This window comes from Rhagoletis zephyria, unplaced genomic scaffold (genome assembly GCF_001687245.7).
Source record: "Rhagoletis zephyria isolate East Lansing unplaced genomic scaffold, Rhagoletis_zephyria_1.1 Rzeph_scaffold_05236, whole genome shotgun sequence".
In the NCBI taxonomy this organism is placed as follows: Eukaryota; Metazoa; Arthropoda; class Insecta; order Diptera; family Tephritidae; genus Rhagoletis; species Rhagoletis zephyria.
In genome coordinates, this window is record NW_016162319.1 from 4,774 (window position 1) to 16,356 (window position 11,583).

Below are 11,583 nucleotides of genomic sequence, written 5' to 3' on the forward strand. Positions count from 1 at the left end.
ACTTTTCGTAGAAATAGTATAGAATTCTTGAAAATCAATATTTTTCTATCGGAAAACTCTATATATCTGCAGGAGATTCCCAATAATAATAACCAATTTTTTATTTAACCATTTTTTCATCGCAACTATAATTTATAGGTCCGCCATAAACCCACAAAAACTCCGAAAAATGCGATGAGGGACCAGTAAAAAATCGTTAGTCTTAAATAATGGTTAAATAAATAATTGAGTATATTATTGAAAGTCTCCTGAAGAGAACAAGTGTCTTCCGATCGAAAAATATTTATTTTCAAGAATTCTATACCATTTCTACGAAAAGTTGTTTTTTCCCCTATGAAATTCATGGAAAACTTTGTGTGCTTTGAGCGACCTCTAGATATTTTTTTATTTCAAAATAAAAAATAGGGGTATACTTTTTTCGATATAGAACAATCGTAGGGGGTGACAGCATTACAATTCCGACTTAAATGCTTTTTGATCACCCTAATGTACATACATGCAAACCGTTACACACTTTGCAAGCTGAGCAGATGGGAATCTGGCTTGCATAAAAATCAATGCAAAATACTTTAGTTTTAAGCCCAAAATACAATAACGCAGGGGCAGTGGCAGCGCCAGTTTTTCGAAATCAGCTGTTGTTTAGAAAGTGTGGTGTCCAATGAAGCGACTCACAATATAGCAGTGGCAGCTGGCAGTACTGCTCAGTTTAGCCCAAACTCTAAATTCACTGCCACTGCCTTCATCGCAGCAAACTTCGCATGCTGAATTTGACATAAATAAAATGCAGCCATCTTCTGTTCATGTTACTGAAGCCTAAAAGACAACAACAAAAATGTAAACAAAAAAACGGGAATGTCAAAAAAAAGCTGTCACTGACAACGCCGTATTGTATTTGCTGCGGCAGTGACTGCCAATATTAGCAGTAATAGCTGATATTAAAAACTGTCACTGCCACTGCCCCTGCGCTATTGTATTTTGGCCTTTACGCCGAAGCGTGGGGCGAACACTAGTTAGGGCAGGGTTCCCAAACATTTTTCACCTTGGCACCCCTCTTCCCCTTACTCTTCAAATGTCTACGAAAATAAGAAGACCCATTGCAAACTTTATGCTCCTTTAACTTTAATGTAAGGACTGAAATTGGTTTGATGATTTCATTGATTCCTTTAAGTTTATTGGGAGCTTTGATAATTTTACCCTGAAATCATTTAACGCAGAAAACTTGCTGGTGTATTATATTTTTGCAGCGCCATCCAATACGGGTTTTAATCTAGTAGCGTAATCTTCGTAGTCGCCAGGGAATACCGACGGATCATACAGTGACTTCTCGTGGCGTTTTTCTGCCTCCTGCTTCATCCTAGACATCGCTACTTTCGTTTTTCCAACCACTGCGAATATCCGCACACTTGCTTCATTTCAAACCATAGTTCTGTACATAATTGTCGATAGCTTTAAAATTTTGTCGGTAGTGGTGTAAGTCTCAAGTAATTCGCTCATCAAAAATCTCCTGCTTTCGAACTAAATTTTAACAAAATTTTGTTTATATCTTTGAATGTTGTTGACAGGACTTGGAATATAACCAATACATTCCAGTTTGTCGATGAATGAATGAATTTCAAGAACACTAAAATCCCTTAACACAACATTAAAAATATCGATAACTTGATAAATTTCATTAACTTGACAAATTTCGCTAACCCATACATCTTTATAGCTCGATATCTATCCGCAAATTTTGACAACTAATTTTCTGTGTCTATAAATTTCTACAACTCAATTAACATTGGGCAATTTCAATAATTTTACACTTTGTTATAACTCAATAAATATGGGTAACTCGATAAATTTCGATAACTATAAACTTCTATGACTCGATAAATTTCGGTAACTTGATAATATTTGATAACTAAATTATTTACAGCAGCATATATTTCAATTCCTATCGAAAAAAAGTGCATCTGGGCCACATTGAAGAAGTGGAACTTGCGTTACTTATTTAGAAATTGTGAATAAAAGGACAGGGTAGTTAATATAATTTTATAAGCTCAAGGTTATATTTTATCTGTTTTCTATCTCTATCCCTACCCAGACCTGTCGAGAGGGTAAGAAAGGGGGAATCCTCCCCGGGGCCGGGCTTTTTAAGGGGCCTGAAATATCAGAGCCATAGCTTGTTATTAGTTGTTTACAATTTAATTTTGAAAGAAAACAATGCGCATGCTTTCAGTAACCATGATAACCGATACATTTAATGTCAAATCATGTGATGTCAGGTTATATGATGTTATATCATGTGAAGTTATGTCATACCATATGATGTCATATAATATGATGTCATATCATGTGATGTCATGTCATGTGATGCCATATCATATCATGTGATATAACGTGATGTCATGTCATGTGATGCCATATCATATCATGTGATATAATGTGATGTGATATCATATATTGTGATCACATGTCATGTGTCGAATATTAAATCGATAACGCTGTCGATAACTTTGTCGATAAATATACCAATAAAAATATCAATAAATCTATCGCAAAATATAACGATTGCAAAATCGATGTATTTATTGCTAAATATATCGACAACAATATCGATTACTACACCGATAACAATATTTATAACATTATCGATTATTTTATCAATAGCAATATCGGTTGTATTGATAGAAATATCCATTATTATATCGACAAAAATATCGATTATTATATCGATAGCAATATCGATTATTATATCAATAACAATATCAATCTTCAGTCTCATATTTTTCTTAATATTTATCTTTATTTTTACATATTCTCCTTCACCTTTACCTTATAGTGTTTAAATTAACCTTGATCGTCGTTTTATCCCTTATATTTACGCATATTTGTTTTTGTTTTTATTTTTACCTTTACCTTTAACCTTTTATTCGTCTATGTACGCACTAAACTTTAATTTCCTTCCTGTATTTGTCTTAATCTCAGTCTTATCCTTAAACCCCTTATTAGCACGTTTTCGTTAAATTAATACTACATATATTAGAAGCACTTGTTTCCGTTTCAACTATTTCCGTGTGCATCATTGCCCATTTACTCCCAACCAACGAATCGGCTAAAGAAGATTCACTTCAAAAATACAATACATTTGTTTACCCTTTCAGTTACCCTAACTCTTATGTATTTCTCACTGTCTCCATTTTCGTCTTGGTCTTCACTTTTGCCATCTCTTTCTTGTCTTCATCGTTATCATTTATTTTGTCATCTTCTATTTATCTTTATTTCAAAGCTTAATTTCAGACGCGAAGTGAAACAACATGAGAAACATGTCAAATTGAACATGTTGCAGCAACATCTAGGCACAAATACGGAAATGTTTAAACGACGGTTTTGGCCGTAATTTTCAACCAATTTTGAAATCATAAAAACTCTGCTCATCTACGAGAAAATGCCTATCCAATGGTGTTCTTGGTTTTGAAATTGGTTCGATAGAATCGCTAAACGAAGGCGGACAAAATTTATGGTAGCGTATTAATATATAGATATACAGGTGCGCGAAGCTGCTGCGCTTGTTACGAGAACAGCCCAGCCAGCAAAAAATCCGAAAATTAATCCGAAAACGGGGAAAAAGTAGATGAAATGCGGATTGGGTCTACAAAAGTACCGAAATTGGTTGTGAAAAGGGTATGTTTTCGGCTATTTTTCTGAAAATTTTTGATCATAATAACTTTACTAAAGGGTCTGAAATTACGAAAATCCCTTCAAGGAAATGACAGAATTGAACTTTGTTGCAAGTTCACATGGGAAATCTGCTTGCGACGGGATTGGAGGAAATTGTAAGAGACTAGCAGCTAGAGCAAGTCTTCAACTCCTGACGTTACAACATATTCGTACACTCGAAGCCATCTACCAATAGGGTATGAATAATTTAGAGAAAAAAGGTGCTGCGTTTTCCAATGGGATGTCTGTAAAAAATAACTGCAAGTAACCTTAAAGTGGATTTTATTTCGACTATGACTACGTGCAAAGGTTAAATAACATCAAGTTAGGGAACTTGTAATAAAAGCGTGTTGTTGGGTTTTTTAAACTATAATTTTATTATTCATTAGGTTTATTTTTTTACACACCTTTCCTTTTTCTTATTTTAATAAAAGAGCTAGCCTTGCAGCTATCATTGGAGCTCGAATATTCTTTTGCAATGAGTGTTGTTGATGTTTTGGGCATAAAGGCATGAAATTTATGCGTTCCTGGAATATATTGTGTCTTTGCGAATCTATCTTGAAGCTATTGCTTAACTTCATTGTCACTCTTGGAGTTGTACAGCACCTTGGTTTTCTCTTAATTATTCTTACTACATTGGTAGATGGCTGAGGGTGTACGAATTTGTTGTAACGTCAGGAGTAGAAGAATTGCTCTAGCTGCTAAAAAAAAAGCTCTTAAAATTTCCTCTAACCCCGTCGAAAGCAGATTTCCCATGTGAACTTGCAACAAAGTTCAATTCTGCTTTTTCCTTGAATGGATTTTCGTAATTTCAGACCCTTTAGTAAAGTTGATATGAATTATTCATATTGTTTTTGTTTTTTACATACCTTTCCTCTTTCAAAAATATACAATTTCATAAAATTTCAATGTCTATTTATCATATTGCTCGAGCGTTAGAAGATCTAGAGTCCATATGCCTAAGTACCCAAATGGGCGTAATGAATTGACATTATAGACAATGTTTTTATGTAAAAATAAAAATTTTTTTAAATGCTTTAACCAAAAAAATTAAAAAATAAAAATCTTTACTAATTTTTTTTTGTTTTTTATACGTTGCCCATTAATGTAAAAAATGTATAATTAAAACCCATAATAAGACGAAAGAAATAATTTTTTTTCCTTAAGTTGCGTTAAAAGGTTTCCAAGATACAGCACTTTAAAGAAAGGTATGCATGACGTTTTATTCAAATTTAAGTCCCATGTAAATATGCAACCCTGCGTCATATCGACAAATATGCTGCACGTATATTCATGTCACATGCTGCACGTATATTCATGTCACCTAGACCTTCAATCTCTTCAACTTTCATCCAAATCCTTAGAGGTCGCGAACAGAGGTGGCCGCGGTTACATAAAATGCCTCATTTGTGAAGTGGGCCACCATTTTTCGAAGGTCGAGCTTTCTTTGTGCAATTATCTGTTTATGCTTCACAACGACAAAAGAAAAATACAAGTTTGAAATTTTTTCGAAATTCGAATTATTTTGGAAAGAACGTTTGCCGTAGATATTTACCTCGTATGAGTTTTTCAGCAAGTATCGATTGACAGAGAGTCCAGCGCATTTCATCGTTTTCCATACAAAATACATTGGGCGTCAAGAGAAAAGAGTGAATAACTTTGGTCTCGATGCATTCCGGCAAAATTTACTTTCTGCAAATAATTGATAATAGAATGTACAACAATATTAGCCCAAAACTCGATTTTAAAGCCATTAAGATGTCAGAAATATTTAAAAAAAAATTAACAACTTTTATAAAAAAAAAATTATGACCAAATAAAAAATAAAAAATGGGAAGAAATCGCCATCGTTCTTTACTATTTAATGACGTTTTCGTTTCTACAAAAATGTTGCCTTGTCCTCGCCCTCTTCTTGGTGTTTGTGCATAGAGGGCAAAGAGAAGGTTGCATTTTTCGGTATTACCGGTCACGAGAAAACAATTAAAATCTAAACAATTTTGAAAAACGTTAATAGCCATAATTTCCAAAATAATTCAGATTTCGAAAAGTTGTGAAACTTGTATTTTTCTTTTACCGTTGCACATTAGGTCAAATTATTACTTTTTCTGTGCGATATTAATAGCAGCTAAAATATTACATTATTTTAATGTAAAAAGATGGCAAACGTTAAAAAAAGTATAAAGGCAGTAAAGAAATGTGAAAAAATGACTTGGCTTTCGTAAAACAGGTTTTTCTGCTGTTTTGTATGTTCAAATGATGATTATATGTGTTTAAGTAGTGCTCAAAAACATTGTCCAATTAGCTTGGTTTTGACACCAGTTATTTTCTTACCATACCTAGCCCCCTCCCCCCTAAAATAAGCTACATAATAAAACAGGTATGGTCACATGTACATAAATGGTTTCTTCTAGCGAATAATTATGGCATTATCGAAACTCCTGAATTAAAAAAAATAAAAATATTTACTACATGTCTCGCTGATATGCCTTGAGGAGAGATTCCTAAAGCAGTGAGTCTTCATAAAGCACTTCATTTTCTCTTGGGGTCTCAGTATTCCCAAATTCTCCACCGATATTATTTATATTCAGAATGCAAATGCTGCTTTGTGACACATTTACCAAAAATCGCTGGTAACTTCCTGAAAAGAATAGCAATGTTTTTGAAACTAATTTGTGAAAAGAATGTTCAAAGCTCTATTCACTTTGAGTAAAAAATTTCGAAATTGCAAAACGTAAATTCTCTCAAGGATTTGCCTTTTTGCGAAGGCTGCTCATCAGTGGTATTTGCGAATCGGCGCAAGTGTCTTTGTTACATTGCCATGGCTACGCTACAGGAGATGAAATGTTATACAGATTGAATCTGCTATTTTTTTTGCTATCACATACTTCCATTTTCACTATTTATCACCATTAAAATGGACTATTTATTACCAAAAAATGTTGGTGATTTAGGTGGGTCTTATCACCCAAAAGTTTATCACCAAAAAAAAAACCTCAAGCTACTCGCCTTTTGTAATAGAATGATAGCCCACAGAAAACCGTTTTTCTTGAAAAGGGCGGGTTAAGTAAAATAAAATCAACTCATTACATCTTTGTTTATCTATTTCTTTTTCCATTTTGTTTGCCGAAAGTTAACAAAATTGTAAAAGCTTACATAAAATCATAAATGGAAATATTTAAATCAGAAAATTTTTGAGGTTATGCAAAGTCAGTTTTTTTGCAACCAAATAATAAAAAGTCACTTTTTTAAATTGGGACATAGGTTCTCACTTATAGGTTTGTTTTCCATTTAAAACTTTCCTTTATATATTTGAACTTTACAAAAAAATGCACTTGAAACTAACAAAATAAACCTCTTGCGCAAACAACGTGTCAATAACGTTTCGAAAGTGTAACTTTGGTTTATTGCTGTCTAACGATGTTCTTTATTTTACAAAAACAAAGTGAAGTTTCTGTTATTTTGGAGTATTCCCTAAAGAATGGCAACAAAAAATAATATAAAACTGCCTTTACAAAATTGGACTTTCGCACAGCCAAATGAATCATTTGGTGTTGAGAAGCTTGAACAGATAATTGTACAAAAAAGCTAGACCTTTAAAAAAATGGTGGCCCACTTCACAAATTTTTACTAATTTAGCTTTTTTCTAGCCGTCTCTGGATTTTTTTACTCGAAAATAGTGGCAGCATTGGTTTTGAACCACAGCGAACTGCATCAAAGCGCTTTATGTGTCGGTATAAACAAGGCATTAAATATATGTATTTTGAAAAACGACTTATGCAACCATTTACGGGGTGGTTAGGACTACCAACTTCCAAAAAAATTATTTTAATATTTCGACATCGCCTTACGCAAACATTTCCTACGGGGAATGACGTTAGCTTATACATAACCTTAGTCTGTTTACGCGAACAGTAGTGCTGACTATTAACTGTATATTTTGTTCGAAAAAAGCTAACTACTTTTATGGGGCGATGGCTGCAAAAAAATCAGACCTGGATACCTCTGCATGTCAACTAAATTTTAAGTAACTACTTTTGGAAATAAAATATCAATAAACAGATTTTGTTAATTTTTTATTTATTTTTATTTTTTTGCATTTGTATTTATTTAATTTATATTCAACATTGCATATTTGTTAATTTGTTTACATATTCTGTAGCAGGTGGTCCTATATTGGAATTCCGTCAGATATAACAGACAATGATAATATAAAATTTCGAACTGCATTTTATTTTTCCTGAATTCGGAAAACAATTTGTGAAGTGCCGAAAAAATATGTATTTATCGAAATCCCGCCTAAAAGCTTACTATAAGTAAGATCATACGTACATATACAAGAAATTCTGAAAGTTTTGCCAACTTAGCCTCAAGAAAATATAATTTTTTTGATAATTTCAAATGGAACCGCAGTGAAACCTATCTGGTAATTCGTTTCAAAAGACGTCAGTGTCTCTTTTCCTAACACCACTCCCTTCTACTACGGCTTCTTTTGTGCCTGAACACAGCGTGAACTTATTAGCGGTTTCCCCTTCCTATTACATATCAGCTAATAAACCCTACATACATGTACATAATAAAGTTTGTTGATATCGTTGTAGCCCAATTTTCTCTGTGGCGATCGATATAGAATCAAATAAATACGAGTAGATATCAACATTTTCAAAGTATGAGTTCCGCCCCAACAGCTGCGCTTAACAACATTGTCGGGGAAAAAAGCTCAGCGAAGATGGAAAGAAATTCGAAAATTTATCAAAAACTGTCAAATCTTCAATCAAACTAATCTAATTTGCAAGCGGGGAATTCCAGAAATTTCAAATAACGTAATACATCAATGGCCCAGCGCCACAATTAATCCTTAAAATGGCTAGACGAGATTTATATGAGGCATTTCCCCTCTTTTTTCTCCGATTGACTTTATTGATGATTGCACAGGAGGGCACGTCTGCCTGTCGAAAGCACAAAGCAGCATTCGTAGTTTATATGGTGAACAATCGGTAAATGTTTGCATTCAAAGCGTACCTGGGTTTTATATGATAAACTAAATTCTGGATATACATACATACATATTTTTTCCCCCTTTTTATTTACATTCAACGAAATTTATTTCCAGCATAACGAGCTGTGTTGATTGAGCCAAGTCTCTCGCAGATAGTTGGGAACAATCGCTTGCCGGTTTGCGAAGAACAACAAAGCCAATATGCATCGAGTGGGGAATTGGGCGCAAGGTGCATTTATTGCTTCTCTTGTACTCCTACTTATAGATACGTACATATGTAGGTACGTATGTATGTGCGGTTAAATGCATGTTTCGTTGATAGCTATGCTTTATATCAGTTCGCGTGGCCGCAGTAAATTGGATGAAATTATCAATCAATCAAGAGTGGGTACATGCCGCTGTGTACAACAGTCAAATGTGTAACACAATTTTGTACGCACCCTATTCTTAGGTTTGTATTTCTTATCAGCCGCAATTTGAACTTTGTTTGGTCTAGATTGTCCACTTTAGTATGGCTTGGGGTAACAATTTATATCTGATTGTATCTGACTAATCTTTTGTTGCAGAAGATAATTAATCCTTATTTATTTATGTACGCGTGTGTATTGATATTTGTTCAATTGAAGTATTTACCAGAGATTAGCTTCCAAAAGAGGTCATTGGTCTGAATATTAAATCCACACCTAGGAAAAAAATTATTTTTTTTTGGCCTTTGATTTGGGTGAACTCGCACCAATGTATATGGTGCATAGTTTAAAACTAAAATACACATATTTGATCAGGTACGATCATCTGATATGTATCTATGTTTTTTTTTTTATATTTTGTAGCTAGTATGATCAGATCTGGACCGAGGTCGCGATACTTGGAACTTATGGGAAAACATATCTCTTTAGCTCCTTTTGTTATAATACCACGGATTGACTAGATTTTTGTTTATTAATTTTATCTACTTAAAATCTTTATTCAAGTGCGTCTAGTCTTATGAAAAGGATGAACAGAAAAGGGAAAAAGTAAAGGATACAAAATGTTTGCTTGACACGAGACAGGGTTGCCAAGTTGATATTTAAGTGTTGGTATTGCCGGATCTCCAAGTGAATGTGGGTGATGCCACTTGGTGTTCTAAGAGGCCGCTGACTAGTGTGTGTGAATTTATAGACACAGACAGCTAGGAAAACGAATTTTTCTTCCNATCCAAAAGAGGTCATTGGTCTGAACATTAAATCCACACCTAGGAAAAAAATCATTTTTTTTTTGGCCTTTGATTTGGGTGAACTCGCACCAATGTATATGGTGCATAGTTTAAAACTAAAATACGCATATTTGATCAGGTACGATCATCTGATATGTATCTATGTTTTTTTTTTTATATTTTGTAGCTAGTATGATCAGATCTGGACCGAGGTCGCGATACTTGGAACTTATGGGAAAACATATCTCTTTAGCTCCTTTTGTTATAATACCTCGGATTGACTAGATTTTTGTTTATTAATTTTATCTACTTAAAATCTTTATTCAAGTGCGTCTAGTCTTATGAAAAGGATGAACAGAAAAGGGGAAAAGTAAAGGATACAAAATGGTTGCTTGACACGAGACAGGGTTGCCAAGTTGACATTTAAGTGTTGGTATTGCCGGATCTCCAAGTGAATGTGGGTGATGCCACTTGGTGTTCTAAGAGGCCGCTGACTAGTACGCCACAACCAGCCCCCTTACAGTCTGTGTGTGAATTTATAGACACAGACAGCTAGGAAAACGAATTTTTCTTCCCGCTCGTGTTGTGGTTTTTTCTTGATGGTCGCTGATTACGGCTTGGAGAAGTTCGCTGTTTTCGTCGTGAGTGTCGTTCGCGTCGTCTGCGCTATTTGCGTCGGTAAATGCTGCTTTCAACCAGTCTATCGATATTTTCTTGGGCTTGTTCCGGATATCCAGCGTGTAATATTTCGGATGGCGTTCTATTACTGCGAAAGGTCCGTCGTATGGTTGTTGCAAGGGTGGCCCGACAGCGTCGTTTCTTACAAATACTTGGTTACAGAGACAAAGCTCTTTTTGTACGAATGGCTTTGATGTCACGTGATGCGCTGTCTGTATCGGGCGGATCTTGTTCATTACACGTCTGAACTCCTTGATAAACTCTGCTTCGTTTAGATGAGGTTCCGGTTCAGTGAAAAACTCGGCTGGTAGTCGTAGGCTTTTTTCGTAGACTAGCTCTGCTGGTGTCGCTTGAATATCCTCTTTCAATGTTGAGCGAAATCCGAGCATGATCAAGGGTAGCTCGATTGTCCAGTTAAGTCGATCTTTGCTTTTTAAAGCAGCTTTTAGGGTGCGGTGGAAACGCTCGACTAATCCATTGGATTAAGCGTGGTATGCTGTAGTGCGTAGGTGTCGTATGCCTAACCTCTCACTGAGTTGTTTGAAGAGTTGGCTTTCGAACTGCCGGCCCTGGTCTGTTGTTATCCTGGAAGGTATACCGAATCGTGCGATCCATTTTTCCCTAAGCGTGGTGGCAATGGTTGTCGCTTCTGGCCAACGAAAGAATCGATCTACGATCGTGAGTAGGTATCGGTAATCGTTTGAAGGTGGTAACGGGCCGACGATATCGACGTTGATATGGTCGATACATGTTTCAGTGATTTCATATCGTAAAGGTGTTGACTTATTGTGTCGTTGGATTTTTGATTTCTGGCAAGGTATGAACATTTTTTCCCAGACTGCGACGTCCTTGTGGATATTAGGCCAAACAAATCTCTCCTTGATTATACGTGTAGTGGCTCGAATACCGGGGCGTGAAATGTCGTGTATAGAACTAAAGACGTTTTTTCGGCATGACTTCCATTTCAAAGGAAATTCCATGATTTATAAAAATAGCTTCACCATTTCCATTTGAA

At 35.0% G+C, this 11,583-nt stretch overlaps 1 protein-coding gene across 1 annotated transcript; it reads right to left on the reverse strand.

Annotated features, from left to right (window-relative positions):
- Window positions 1-10,504: 10,504 nt before the first annotated feature.
- Window positions 10,505-10,957, reverse strand: LOC108371820 (uncharacterized; the record flags this gene model as incomplete). Its single annotated transcript, XM_017627425.1, has 1 exon — window positions 10,505-10,957. A coding segment is annotated over exon 1 (453 nt), but the record flags the coding sequence as incomplete, so codon positions are not given.
- Window positions 10,958-11,583: the final 626 nt, after the last annotated feature.